The sequence below is a fragment of the Eurytemora carolleeae genome, unplaced genomic scaffold (genome assembly GCF_000591075.1).
Source record: "Eurytemora carolleeae unplaced genomic scaffold, Eaff_2.0 scaffold1468, whole genome shotgun sequence".
Taxonomy (NCBI): Eukaryota; Metazoa; Arthropoda; class Copepoda; order Calanoida; family Temoridae; genus Eurytemora; species Eurytemora carolleeae.
Window position 1 is genome coordinate 7,231 of NW_019397374.1, and position 15,896 is coordinate 23,126.

General features: G+C 30.7%; 2 protein-coding genes across 2 annotated transcripts in view; one reads left to right on the top strand and one right to left on the bottom strand.

Moving 5' to 3' along the window:
- Nucleotides 1-3,299, top strand: part of LOC111713848 (uncharacterized) — a gene marked incomplete at its 5' end in the record, with an annotated part of 8,840 nt that extends 5,541 nt beyond the window's left edge. The window contains 3 exon segments of the mRNA XM_023488807.1: nt 118-212; nt 1,588-1,648; nt 2,554-3,299. Coding sequence (XP_023344575.1) covers nt 118-212; nt 1,588-1,648; nt 2,554-2,571 — 174 coding nt within the window.
- Nucleotides 3,300-8,726: 5,427 nt separating this feature from the next.
- LOC111713853 (uncharacterized) lies at nt 8,727-12,836 on the bottom strand. The gene is made up of 5 exons (XM_023488816.1): nt 12,246-12,836; nt 11,189-11,267; nt 9,941-9,990; nt 9,582-9,658; nt 8,727-9,436 (listed from the first exon to the last, which is right to left on the bottom strand). The coding sequence occupies exons 2-5, from the start codon at nt 11,204-11,206 to the stop codon at nt 8,844-8,846; spliced, it is 738 nt and encodes a 245-aa protein (XP_023344584.1). The 5' UTR covers nt 11,207-11,267; nt 12,246-12,836; the 3' UTR covers nt 8,727-8,843.
- Between the last annotated feature and the right edge of the window lie 3,060 nt (nt 12,837-15,896).

The following is a 15,896-nucleotide window of genomic DNA, read 5'->3' on the forward strand; positions in this document are numbered from 1 at the left end:
AATAAGAGGTCTCGTGTAATGTTTAGAATGAATAAGAGGTCTCGTGTACTGTTTAGGATTAATAAGAGGTTTTGTGTAATGTTTAGGATTGATAAGAGGTCTCGTGTAATGTTCAGGATTGATAAGAGGTCTCGTGTAATGTTTAGGAATAGTTCAGGAAAAAGTCCTAAATCTGGGGACCTAATTTTCTACACAAATACACACTCAGCCAGGTACTAGACTCAACTCTAATTTATAATCCCCATATCTTTGCAATCTAATGTCTGAGACCTTTCATAATATATTTCTACTAGGCTGTTCTATTTTAGTTGTAAACATTTTCCTTTTGTATTCAAAAAAGGGTCGCAGATTTATTAAAAAAAATCGACAAATAAATTTTGTTTAAGGCTAATTTTTGAAATTTTGAATATTCATAAACCTTCCCTGGGATCATGTGAGGTCCCACACAAAATTTGGGCCAGATCAGTTCAGTTCTTTTGATGTTTATTGGATACAAACAAACAAACAGACAGACAAGCAAAGTATTTATATATATTAACTGATTTTGCTATAGATAAAAAGTTTTTAATGAAAGATTCTTTATACGGCTAAGTTTATGGGCAATGACCAATGATTGGTCACTTTTTTAATAAAAATGCTCAAATCCATTTGGCCGATTAGGTTTTAGGTTTTTAAAAAAATATTTACGAATTTCTTCTTTATCAGTTTTAAATGCATTCAGAGTTTTCCTCAAATCAAGATTTGTATGAAAATACAGTCTTATTTTAAGCAAACCAAGTTTTTTTGGAAAGACAATGGTTAGAGTAAAAAAACTAGCTTTTTTCTATAACTTCAACAATGATGATAATATAGAAAACGGACAAGTATTCAGCGGTTCAATACCCATGCATAGCAACACAAAAAAAATCTGCCTTCTCATATTTCCAAATCTTTAATTACCGAACCTTTATGGCCAACCAATTATATCTTTGTCAGCCCAAAAAAAAAGATTTAACATCTAACCACATTATTTCATTGTAGAAAGCTTATCAATTTTAACATTCATTTTGTTCCATATTCTGGTACTTTATGACGCACATAGTTTAATAATTTACAGCTTTTTTCATATTTTATTACTTTAATTAATTTATCATGTCCAAGCTTTCGGCAGTTGTTATTAGAAGACAATAATTGTTAACTGTTGATTGATTAAAAATTGATTACCAGGGTTAAATATTTTGGAAAGCGAAACAACTCATTAAATTAGAAATACAAAATTAACTAATTTTAAACCAAAAATCGCTTATTTGGCAGCAAAACTTGGATGACTGCCAAAAAAAGCGACTCTTTGTTGAATATAAGCGACTTTCGTCACATTATTTTGAAATTTAAAGTGCGGCGTTTTGCTCAAATAAAGTGTTTACATAAGTTAAACAAATTTAAAAAAAAAATTAATCAAGGTGCCAAGTATACAGCAAAAACCATAATTTGATACCAAATGCGGGAAAATGGCGGGAGTAACTAAGACTAATAATAAACACCTGAACAACGTCAAGCAATCCAACTATAGTATTAAATATATCACTTAAAAAATTTATTTTTGTTCAGGAGAGAAAAAAGAAAGCATGATGAACTTGATCTGACAGTTGACGATCTAAATTCTCCTTTGGTAATCTTTTAAATCATCAGTCGGCGATTTCAAAGAATTAGCTCAAGTCTTATATTCCTTAAACCCGGGTTTAAGGCTCAATCTTAGACCCAGCTTATGAATCAGCTTACCACAGTTTGTGTCACATGATCCACAGATGTTCCCTGTTATACTCGACTTAAGGATTTAGGCCCAATGAAAATAAAACCGACCTTGGTTAGTTTTAGTTGAGAATTAGTCTCAATGTTGAGTGAGTCTTATTCTATAATCAAATCCCGGAATCCACCAATTCCAGCCATGAAAATTCCCCAAATACAACATTACACTGTTTTAATAAACTTTACCATGTTGAAAATTAGTTGCAATCTGAATCCTAAATCTCAAGTCTTAAATTAGTTTCAATAACTATTCATTCAAAGGGAAATTACTCTTTGCAACAAAATCTTATTTTCTAAATCTTACATCTTCTCAAACAAATGTTGTAGACCTTAGATATCAAATATCAAAGGATTACGCCATCAGGTTGCAAAGATATAGAGATTAGAAATTTTGAGTTTATGACAAAGACGAATTTTCTTTTCAAAAACGGATTACGTATTAAGCATGAAGTTAAAACCAATCAAAGTCGACTAAGCTCACAAAAGTTCAAAGCAATGGGGGGCTTAGACTTAAGACTAAAGGGATTGGACTCAAAACTAGACTTTTAATAGATACAATTTGAATAGATAGAATTGTACAGAACCGAAAATTACCATTATCGCCTGGAATAATATGAATTGATTGTTTTTCTTGCAATCGCTCTTGTTGTTCCTGTTATTTTTATATAGAACTAAAATATCTATTTTTAGTAGTAATAAAATCCCAATAAGAATGTTTTAAACATTTTAAAATATTTTTTTTTTAAATGTCAAACATTTCTATTTCAGAATATGAAAGGACACTGAAGATGATCACATGGAACCATGATAAATGACAAAAGCCGATTTTTAAATGAAATGGCTGCCAATTATTAAAAGAACCAGAAACAAAATGTTATAAAGAATTCAAGATTTTGTGATTTGTAACTTAAAAATTCATAAAAATGTAACCTGAAAATTTTAACAATTCATGACTTTTAAAAGTCGTAAACATCCTTTGCGCAATTTCTTAAAAAAAAGAAAGATTAAAGATGACTAGAATTTTAGTTTTCTGCTGATGAATTGTACCAATCATAATATTTTATACTAACAATTAAACAGTTATAATTATTCATGTTGTCACATAATTATATTGTTTTTATGCAATAATCTTAAGAAAAACAAAGTTTTAAGAAGACATAAAAGTTTTTAATGAACAGATAAAAGCTGTGAATTTGGTCCAAAATCTATTTTAGTTGTTTTTTATGTGTGTTTATTACAGTCCACGATTTGAATAGAAAAATTATTAAAATTGCCAGGCATTTATTTTGTCTCATGGGACAATTGTGATACAAAAATTGTGATTATTTTACTAATAAAAAAATGTAATTTCTCAATTTGTGCAGATTGCTCAGTGGCTCATTCAAGAAATGATTATTAAAAAAACTTTTTTTTAAAGTGAAACTGCAGAAATATTTGGGATGCATGCAATAATTTGACAGCATTTCCTTGTGCATTAATCTGATTATTTTTGAAATATAAAAAATATAAATGTACCTGTACCATTTTTTTTCACAAACCAAGGTAATAAGGAAAGGAAAGCTAATTACTGTTCTCTGCGTACATATTGAATCCAGTTTTCTCTGGGCGGCGGTGTTGCTAAACAGAAATAGATGCGTTTCCTATAAACAGAATATTTCATTGATTTTTTGTGTGAAATGGATTCCATGTCAGGCTGTGACATCATCGCGCAAAACTGATGCGCAAAGAAAGAAAAATTTTGCGTTTCGTTCCGCAAAAATTGCGCAAAAGTTTTGCGAATGGAAACCCTACCGCCCAGAGACAGTACACTACAGTGCAAAAAATGTGTACATCTCTGAAATAACTATTTTTACATTATAATTCTTTGTCACAAACTGACTTTTAAACAAAAAACCAAAAGTTCAAATAAATATAAATTTATAGATACCTGTTTTTAATACTAAGCAATAATAAACATGTAAAACCTAATTAAAATACAATGTTTAAAAAATCAAAGACCCAAGACATCAGGGTGTGGTAAGTTCCTTAGATTAGAAGCTTCAACTAAATGAGATTTTATTTGATAAAGAATAAACAAATTATAAACATGCATTGATCTAATAGAACTAAAATAGGACAGTAGCTCCATTTTAAATGTCAACAGCGAGATGGAAGGCCGGGGGGTATGGGAGGGGAGGGGAGAAGGGGGGAAACAATGTACATTTTAATTTATTATTCATTAGGGTATACTGACGAAAATAATACATTATTCAGAAATAAAACACGATACAATCATATATCTATTTCATATAATGCAAATATAAAGTTATCATTAACATGGACTTTATCATATTCATATTCACATGATTTAGTTACTACTAGTAGTATAACTATTAAATAGTAGTTACTAGTTGTTACTAACTATTAAATAGTATTTACTAGTTGCTACTATTAATAAGTAGTTGCAATAGTAACTAGTAGTGAAGGAGTAACTGGTAACTAACTATTAAACAGTAGTTACTAGTTGTGACTAACTATTAATAAGAAGTTGCAATAGTAACTATTTGTAACCAAAGAGGTCGGTAATATAAAGAGTAGAAATTTGGATTTATACGAAATGCACATGCCTCTTTTGGGTGAATTAAGATGCAACATATAATGTCATCTTTTCTATAATTCAAAAAGATTTTAGGACTTTTTAACCCTATTCCTGCTGGGGGGGGGGTCAATTTGACCCCCCCCCTGTAGTTTTTTTTACATAACTCAAAAAGTATTGGTCTGAGGCTGTTGAAATTTTCTGACTTTTCTTACATACCCAAAGCCCTCCCTTTAGGCCTAAAACCGGGCTTTAATACTAACTGCCTGAGTCCTCAGGCACACTGCCTGAATGACTGCTTTTGCCTGTAACAAACTAAATCTTTGTTTTGACCCACTTTCACTTGTCAGATTTTGATAAAATTTAGCTTTTTGGAAAGCCTATGACATAAGGAAACGGATTGCACAAGTTTTGCGAAAAAAAAATTGCAAATTTTTTGCAAACAACCTGTCAAAGGAAATTTGCACATTTTTAGTTTTTCTTGATTAAAAATCAGGTTATTTAAAATTTTGCAAAAATTTTTGCATATTTGAAATGGCATGGTCAAGGGCTTTTCAAAAATGTATAATTTGTCATTTTTTGGACAAATTTTTTTTTGCAAACATTTTTACTATAAAACTGGATTTTGCGATAAAAAATTCAATTTTCGCAAATTTGCAAATTTTTTTGCAGATTCTAAAAGTAGAGCACAAGAGCTTTCCAATGATGTATCATTTGTCATATTTGGACATCAAACATGGGATTTAGAGGGGGGGGGTCAAATTGACCCCCCCCCCAGCATATCCTGGTTTTCAAGTACCCCAGCAGAGATAGGGTTAATACCTATCAAGATCTTCACTGAATAAAAACAAAAACAAGCAAAAATATGCTTTAACTTGGTTTCTAGGTTTTCAAGTTATGCAAAACTTTAAAAAAAAAACAAATTAATTTGTAAACCGATAAGGGGGTAATGGATGACTAAAGTTAGCGGTCGATATCGACCGCTTGTACATAGACGATTAGATTGGTTTGACATTTTTTGGCCATTTTAAACCAAGGTTTTTTTCGGGCCTTGCTCACTTTACTAGCCTAAAATCTGTTTTAGACTATAAGAAAACTATATTTTTTTTTGGAAAATTGAGGAATTTAATCTAAATTTTAGATTTCATATATTTTGAGTCAAAAATGTCATCTAAAAAATAAAATTTTTGAAAATAAATATTTTAATCCAATTCTACATATTTTAGATAAAATTCCCAATTTATTGGAAAAAAAGGTTTCCAAATTAATTTGCAAGTATGAAGAATTCGATCTAAAAATGTGGAATTAGATCTAAAAAATGTAGAATTTATAATGACTCAAGACTCCAGATCTAAAAACTATAGTTTTGAAAAGCCCTTGAAAAATGCATGTAGAAACATGTGTCACAATTTGATATTTTTTTAACACAAAAAAAATATTTTTTTCTTTTTTTAACCTTTTTTTCAACCCTCCCTAGCACCCATTTTATTAAAGTTTTTGGTCTGAATTTTTTTCTTTAGGCAGGCCTTGATAAAATTAGCTATGAACATGCATTTAAATTCATAACTATTCTCTAAGGCCTTTTTCTATTCAGACTGATGTCTGGTTTACTCAAAATATTCAAGAACTCTTTATCCTTATTGTGTTACAAATCTACAACATTTTATACTGCACTTTTGGGAAGCACTTGTCTACTTGAATAATCAACAAAAAAATTAATAAGCAAAACAATGTGCCAAAACAAAAATGATGAATTATACATTTTTGAAAAAGCCCTTGTCACAGCAAATTTAAATGTGTATGCAAATAAAAAGGAAAACTGAAAATGTGAAAATTCTCTTACAAGGCATCTTTAGGGGGGGGGGGTCAAATTGACCCCCCCCCCCAGCGTATCCTGGTTTTCAATTACCCCAGCAGGGATAGGGAATGTCAAAATCCAATGACCGGAAGTATGTCGTTTTTATGTTTATCTATATATATAAATTATTAATCTCTGTTTCAGTGATTGTTTGTTTCTATGTTTGGATCATAACTCAGGAACACCTTGACCAGTTTTAATTGGAGCATTTATCATAACCACAGGAATGATGGATGAGTTGGTTGACTTTTATAAATAACACACTAAGCAAACCAAGTTTTTTTAAAACAATATTTTAAAATAAAAAACGCAATGAAAACCAACCAGCCAAACAAAACATTTTAAGAAATGATATATTTGCATCTTAATTGGCTTAAAACGACCTTTCTTCTTCACCAAAACGAGGAACTAAAACAAAGAAAAAACACTTCTTTGGTTTAAATTTTCGTTTTTTACGTCATTAACAAAAAAAGATTGTTTTACAAAAAAGTGAAAATGAACCATTCCTTCCTACCAACCGAAAAATCTAGGAATTACCAAAAGATAAAAACAATACACTTTTACCTATTCCATTACAACATGTGAATCGAAGTGTAGAAGGGTTTCAAAATTTAACATAATATATCTAAACTGAAGTGACAACTCAACTCTGAACAACCAAACAAATAAATAAATAATATATCTTAACTGAAGTGACAACTGAACACTGAACACCCACACAAATAAATAAATAATATATCTGAACCAAAGTGACAACAGAACTCTGAACAGCCAAATAAATAAGTAAATAATATATTTAAACTGAAGTGCCAACTGAACTCTGAACAGCCCATGGATATATAATATGAATATATCATAGTCAAGGTTTGGTGTAATTTTTTCGCTGGGGTGTTATTGCAGTATGTTAGACATTGGACCCTGTAACTTACAATTTGTCTTTGGTTTTCGTAAAGTTAATAGATGTCAAAGGAGTAAAGAAAAACATTGTAAGTCTTTAAAACTTGATAAGATTTAGCCTCCTTCTTTGTATTATAAAAATTGTTGGAGATACTAAAGATTTAAACAACTTGCTGATATTTAATATTTTGAATTTTAAGCAAATTTCTCAATATCTTAGTCAATTTTTAAGGTACAAAAAGGGCAGACCACATTTTGGAATTCTGATAACAAGGCACCTTTGATGCTACCAACTCTTTGAAGAAAATGCTTTTTTCAAAAGATTTTAGCTACAATATCTCATTTCTAATTACTCCAGGGCCCACTATCTTCCAAAGTTCTTCTCTAATTTGGACCCTGAACTTCACTTCAAACTTTTTTAAAAGTACAAATTATTTTTATAGAATGAACAATAGTAAAAATTTGTTATAGTAAAACCTAAAATTTGCTATGCAGAGGTTTTAGAAATTTCATAAAAATATTTAGGGTACACTTAGATATAACAGCTGTGTAGCCCACTGACAATGTTACATGTACACTTGCCCAGAATAGTATAGATCAGTAGATAGAAGCATACATATAAGCGGGCCGTGGAACAGCCACACAAATAAATAAAAAGCAAAGGATTTTTTTGTCCCATTATATCACAAAATTTTCAATGTTGAATAAATGGGGTTAGATGCAAATGCTCTTAGTTATCAACATATATACAGTTGGAAAGAATACAGGGTGTCTGAGGAAACAATTTTTGTTCAATTTTTACGATCAAGGTGTTATTCGAAAGCTCTATATTTTAGTTATTTCATGATGTAAAATGTAACAATCTAGTATTCCTTCTCCCATTTGAATGTTTGGTATAAAGTTTATAGATAAACAATCTCTCACTTGGAGAGAACTGTGATCAGATTAATTAAAAAAAATAAGGAATTTTCTACTCTAAATTCGGCGAATTTTCTTTAGTATGTATAGACAAAAAATAGTAAGAAACAATTCGACATGACGGTATGAGTACTCCATTGACATAATATGACCTCCAAAATGACCACTTGGAGGTCAAAATGGGCAGTTGTGACCTCAGGAGTCAAATTTTCAAAAAAAAAAAAGATAAAAAATGGATTTACCATGGGTTTACCCCTGTTTAGACACACATGACGATGTTTGCTATTAATATAATTTGACCACCTAAAATGACCCTTTAGAAATAAAATTGGCGGATAACAACCTCTGTGGTAAATTTTTCAAAAACCAATATCATTATTGAAACATGCATATGCATATGTGTATACCTATAAAACAATACCTTGGATGACTTCAACTCTCTAAGACATATGTTTACATTTGAGAAGGTGTTCTTTTTATGCGTGAACAGTCCCTTAGAAGGCCTAATAAAAAAACTTACACCATTTTTGGCCTTTTTAACTATCTAATACCTTGAACCTATCATAAAAATGGACCAACAACAAATGAGAGCGTGAACATCATTTTTAAAGTAAAAATATTTTAAATTAAAGTGATGATTTTTTAAAAGCTTTTTTTATTCTGCACAGTTTTGTTTGAGACACTCTCTACATCTTTATCTTTAAACATGCTTTATTAAGAACAGGGATATAAAACTTAAAAATTTTAAATGATTCAACCAAAAGTATGTTTTTTATAAAATACAAGAAGAGTTTTAAAAACATGCTACTTTTAAACACAAATTGATTCACATCTTACACGATCTATTAAATCTTTACGTGCTTGATTTGATAGATTTGATTTGAGGCAGTCAGAAACTTTCTTGCATTTTGGATGACAAATATCTCCTATCTGGACCCAACTTCTTATCCTGCAAACTGCTTTATGGAGTTGTTTTCCCTTTAATGATGAAAGTCCAAGTTGATGAGAGGCATCTTCTTCTATACGTGAATCCAAAATACTATCATATTCAGAGATACATATTTTTTGGCAGGTTTTTTTAGTTGGACATTTTTTTTTCTTGGAACATTTGTCCAAGCAATAGATTGCGTTTGATACTGACCAAGATTGAGTTTTAGGATTACATTTATCTCGGGGTTTCACGTCATAGTCCGGGCTCCAATATCCAATAGAATAGTCAGTTCCATTCTCTTTAGGAAGAGACAAGTCCGTGGTTCCATTATTTTTTTCAGATACTTCCTCTGGTTCAAGCATAGTTAACTCCTCTTCCTCTTCCCTTGGTTTAATTGTTTTGCATGTACATTCTTTAACACTTTTCTTCCTGGTTAGCAGAGGTTTAAACAAGTCACTAAGTTTCTGGATACCTATGGATGATTTTAAATTTTATCTCACTTATTTTGTTTTTATTCTTAATTTTTAATTTTCGGCTGTGACTGATATCCACACTATACATACAACCTTTTAGTAAGTATCTACAGTACTTTCATAATATTCTGAGAAATAAATTACCATTGCTCGGTATTTCAGGGATCACATCAACTTCTTCACTACCATGGTCTGCTTCCCAACTTGACCCCACCTCGCCCCTATATGGAATGTAATCAAGAATTTAAAGAATTTGAGGTGCTTTGCTGAACTTCCTACCCCTGGTTTAAATTTGAACCACCGATTCAAATCCTTCCTTAATCTTTAACTTTGTATCTGGAGTTCAAATTTGAACCAGATGTAGCTAGTTCAGCAGCTTAGCCCAAATTCTTTAAATTCGGTCTCAGACAATTTTAGTAACTGTAACCCATGTAATTAGTTTTATAATATATCACAAATCTAATGTCATGTTGTAATGTAAAATAATAAAAAAATTACATTACCATTCTAAAGACTCATCTTGAATCTTCCCAGCAGCAGAGCTAGTAATGAGCTGAAATAATATACAAGAATTTAAGGCGATTTGCGCCCATTTTCTATTTTAACTTTTAATTCTGGCTCTATCTGCACGGGCGTAAACAGACCTGTAAGAGGAGCTATCATATTTTTAAAATCTATAACGGAAGAGTGAGGAACATAAAAAAAATTAGTTTGATGTTTTTTTCTGCTAGTTTTGTTTAAAGGAGAGATAAAGCAGTACTTGATAGGTAATTGAACTGTACGTGTACGGTTGTTAATCATTTTAAAAAAATTGTTAAACAATTGTTTTTAGTTTTGTTTTTTGATCATTTTCAAAAGCATTGTTTTGTTTTCGGAAACGATTGTCGTTATAAAAATTATTAGTGACTGTTTTTTATACGATTGTTTTTTAAAACGTTGGCTTTTAAAATAAAGATCGTTTAAAAAAATAATTTTTATTGACTTTTATGTTAATGATCATTTAAAAAAACGCCCATTTTATAAACGGCTTTTTTTATAAACAACTCGACTGTTTTAAAAACGACAGTTTTTAAAAAACGTACTTTTAAAAAAAAACAATCATGTTTATAAATGATCATTTCATTTTCGATTTTTCGTCGTCGTTTTCATGACAAAACGATCGTTTTTAAAAATAATGAAAGTGTTAACATCGTGATATGTGTACCTTTAAAGTCAAATATTTTGAATTTACAGTTCAAATTTTGCTCCTGGGGGGGGGAAAATATATTTGAGCCCCTCACTCTAAATTTATTTCTGTATAAGCCCTTGTCTATCTCTGAGCATCTCCTCTTTGTGCAATAAAAACAAAAAACAATTTGGTCATTTTCAAATTTTAACAAAAATTTAAAAAAATGTTAAAAACCTTTTTGTAATTTTAAGCATTTATATGTGAGGTCCCAAACAAAATTTGGGCCTGATTGGTTTAGAGTTGTTATGATGTTTATTCAATAATAATGGACAGACAAACAAACAGACACCCAGACAAGCAAATTATGAATATAGATATAATATGATATTTTGCTTGTCTGTCTGGGTGTCTGTTTATTTGTAATTATCTTTTTGTATCCCATAAACATCAAGCGGTTGAACATTTTGTGTTGGACCTTACATGACCCCTGATAGTAATAAAAATAATGTTTGAACCTAATCTTGAACTATCTACTTATTAATTAATAAGTATAAAATAGATAAATCATAATTTAAAAACCTACCAATATGACGAGAAGCATATGTGTGGCTGTATTGTAGGAAGGATTAGACTTCAATGCACTGGAATACTACTTACTTGTTCTTAAATAAAATAGTAAATTCATAAAATATTTGTAACGATCAATAAAAAGTTGGAATTGTTAGTTGGAATACTTCTAAAATTAGAAAAAATATTTGATTTTTAAGAGATTTAAAGGCAGTGAATGTGTAACTTTAAATGGTTCTCCATGTAACTGACATTTTCTGATTCATAATAGTTCCCTCAAGTTTTAATTTTGTCTTGATTTAAATCCATCCTAAGAAGGGGGGGGGGAGGCAGAGCTACCATCATCCTCTCATTTCAACATCTGAACCACCGAATTTGCAGAATGACATCCGAACCCGAAGTTTCCAACAGGAGGTGGCTTGGTAAATAAATAACTATAAAATTTTCATTTTTAAAACCTTTAAATAGCTTTCAAAATTAATAAAAATATTAGTTTCTAATGTTTTAAGTCACTGATTGAATTATAACTATGGCTTTTAGTGGTTTATTACATTGGGATACAGTGGTTTAATATAGGGGGGTAAATATGGAACATTTTAAAATATCAAATGATTAAAAACTTTGAAACTGCAGAACAGAAAAGTTTCTTTAAAATTTATTCATAACATTTTTTTAAATTCATATGTTATGGTGGGATTGGATATTTTAACGCAAATCTGGGGGTTCAGATGTTAAAATGCGGGGTTGATGGCGGCTCTACAACGTCCCCACCTTCATTTAAACATCAAACAATATTTACTAGATCTATTTATAGGTTGTATTGGATATTAAACATTTGAATCATGCTTTTTTATAGGATTTTAACTAAATATTTATATGTTTACAGTGAATTAAGTCCAAGTAATAATTTAATTAATTGATTAATAGAATAATTAATTGTATACTAGAATAATTTATTGTTTAATAGATTAATAGATTGATAGATTTGGTTAGTGAAAAAATTGCTTAGTGGACAAAAAGCAAAATTACAGAACTTACAAAAAAAAAATTAGTGGGGGGTCGTCAAAACCCACCTTCCAGCCTGTTTAGGATTAAATAACAGTACAGCTCGGGCTGGGCAATTTCTGACTTTTTGGAAACATTCCTTTCCATTCTAATACAAGGGCCTTCAGCTAAATCGATCCGTTCTCGTTCCTTTTTTCCAATCGTTCTGTTCTTGTTCTGTTCCGTTCATTCTTAGTTGAAGAATGGTCCATCCCATTCTGTTCCGTTCTTGGTGTTCTTAGTCAAAGAACGGTTCAATCCCCATTCCATTCCAACCGACGTCAACAAGACGTCAGGGGGACGTTGTCTTAGGTCTTGCCGACGTCCTTACGACGTCGATCTTAAGTCGATACAAAGTTGTTTTGACGTTGCAAAAACGTAAAGTGCAACCAGCGACCTCTCTGCGACCTTAAAAAATCTGCTTCCAACCTATTACGACCTATTGCGACTATCTATCCACCTGCTACAACTATCTTTTGACCTACTGTAACTTCCTTTCGACCTACTACAACTTCCTATCAACCGACTACAACTTCCTTTCGACCTCCTACAATTTCCTTTTTACCTACACTACAACTTATTTTCAACTAACTAATTAAAGTACAAATCATATATACCCACAGGAAACCTACGATCATATTGTACAATTTTAACATTTAATCTACAGAATAACTGGAAAACTCTTAACCCTATCCCTGCTGGGGTACTTGAAAATCAGGATACGCTGGGGGGGGGGGGTCAATTTGACCCCCCTCTCTAAATCCCATGTTTTATGTCCAAATATGACAAATGATACATCATTAGAAAGCTCTTGTGCTCTACTTTTAGAATCTGCAAAAAAATTTGCAAATTTGCGAAAATTGAATTTTTTATCAATAGCCAGTTATGTTACAAGGCACTTTTACAAGACACTTATTTCTTTAATGACTAATTTACAATGCCCTGGAGCAAATTGGACTATTATAAAAGTCAAAGATTGAGTCTGAAAGTCGTTTTTATATTTAAGAGTTTTCTGATTTTCACTGTATTCCGCAATCATGCCTCAATGTTGTTGCTTTAAAATCCTATTAAAATAACTTAAATTGATTAGAAACAAACAAAAATATTTTAACACACAAAAACTGGATATTAATTAATTTTCACTTGGTTTCTTATTTTTACATGAATCGCAAGATTCTTAGAGTCTTTTGAGATAAGTTGAAATTGTTGGTGAACTGTTTTAAAATATTTTGATGATTTCTTTTCTAATCACTGCACACATACATAGATTCACCCTGCTTATAAAAAGTTTCCTCAATTTTTCAGACTGGGTCGACTTTGTAGTGTCGCAACACCTTGGACTAAGCTTTTTAGCACTTTATGTTAGAAAAATTGTCAAAATTCTCATACATTTTTGCTTGAGAGCGTGAAACCTTTAATTCACAGTGTGCACTGCAGTCTTTCAAAGACGGCCATGTTTTCTAAACTTCATTCTGTATTCTGGTTCCAGATTGCCCAGTTCTATCTGTAATAAAAATCGATAAGAATAGTAAAAAAAATGTGAATGAATGGATCAAAGAAAAGAAAGAAAGAAAAATATTTAGAAGAGGAAAGAAGAACTGAACTACAACTTTTTCAAACAAATTTGAAAAAATAGTTTAATTAAATAACGAACAATTTTATAGAACAAAGTATTTTACTAAACAAACAATTATGTTGAACGACTTTCAGTTAAAAAACGAACATGATAAATTATCATTTTTAAAACAAACTTGATCAATTTACTTTTGAATGATTGAAAGACTAACGATTTTTAAACAACATATTTTTTATTCGTAAAGTTATTTATGTGTATGAAAAAAGCAATTTTTTACAAATACATATTAGCTTTTAATTTATAGCTAGTAGTACAGATAATAAGGTTCAAGAAATGCACTAGTTCCCACTAGTTCCACAAGTTCCCTCTTGTTCCCACATGTTCCCACTATTTACCACTAGTTTCCCACTAGTTACCACTAGTTTCCCACTTGTTCCCACTAGTTCCCACTTGAAATGTGTATGTTCCCACTTGTTTCCCACTATTTCCCACTAGTGTCCACAATTTTCCCACATGTTCCCAATAGTTCTTATTTGAAATTTGTACTTTCCCAATTGTTTCCCACTATTTGTATATATATTATGATACATAACCAAATTTGAGGAATGGGAAAAAAACAAGTAGACATAAACTACTTATTCCGAAAGGTTTTAGTCTATATTGTATCACTATTTTAAATCTTGTGCATAAATTAAGGAACCAAAAAACACATGAGCAAGTCAGTTTGAAGATATTAAGTCTACATTGTTGATCAAATTTAAGAAGTGTAAGATATGAAAATTTTTCAATGATTTAAAAATGAAATAAAAGGGTTCTGAGCCCCATCCCCCCTGAAAAAAAGTCTGAAGTCCCCTCTGTAAGACGTATTTTTTAAAACAAAAATCACGAAAATGTTAACTTTGAAAAAAGTGGAGGGGGTCTCACATTTTTGTCTAATTTTTGTGTATCCTCTCAATACCTATCAAGATCTTCACATAAAATAAAAACAAAAACAAGGAAAAATATGCTTGAACTTGGTTTCTGGGTTGTCAAGTTACGCAAAACTTTTAAAAAACAAATTAATTTGTAAACCGATAAGGGGGTAATGGGTGACTAAAGTGAGCCGTCGATATCGACCGCTTCGTACATAGACGGTTAATATCAACATTTATTCAATTATTTTTTTTATATTCCCCACTACCCTCACAACCTCCAGTATGTATAAAATGCCTTAGTTTTGAAAAAGAGAATTTTATACTGCCAAGTTCTTAACTAGCCTAACCTAACCTAACCTAACCTAAAATACTTTGTTCAATAAAATTTTTCGTTATTTAATAAAACTATTGAAAAAGTTAATGTTCAGTTCTTCTTTCCTCTTCTAAATTCTTTTCTTTCTTTTCTTTCATCCATTCATGCTTTCCCTCTCTTTTCTTTTCTATTTTTTCATCGATTTTTTATTTCAGAAATAACTATATCTGGAATCAGAATACAGAATGAAGTTCAGATAATATGCCATAATACTGCTGTTTTGTGATTAAGAAGTCTCACGCTCTCAAGCAAAAATCGATGAGAATTTTGCCAATTACTTAAAAACCAAAGCTAACAACTATTGCTTTTTTTGTGCTAAAAAGCTTAGGCTAAGGTCTTGCGACACTACAAAGTCGACCCTGAGGAGACTTTTGATAAGCAGGCTGAATGTGTGCAGTGATTAGAAAAGAAATCTTCAAAGATTTTAAAACAGTTCACCAACAATTTCAAATTCTTCCAGAAATCAATAGACTCTTGAAAGCAAGATCTATATCGAGTTTTAATTTGTGTTTGAATATTTACGTTTGTTTCTAATCAATTTAAGTTATTTTAATATAAAATATTTTAAAGCAACAACATTTTTTTAACTGAACGATTGTTTATAGTTGCAATTGATTGATGGGTATTAATTAGGCAGAAATTTTGCATTTGTTTAATTAGCAATAATTTTGCCAAAAGGAGTTGAATTTTTCAAACTATTAATAAATAAAATACTCTAACTTTGAAATATCAAAGGTTTGCACCATGAGGTTGCAAAGATATTGGGATCAGAAGATTTTAGTTAGTGGCAAAAACTCAATTCCTTTAGAAACCATAT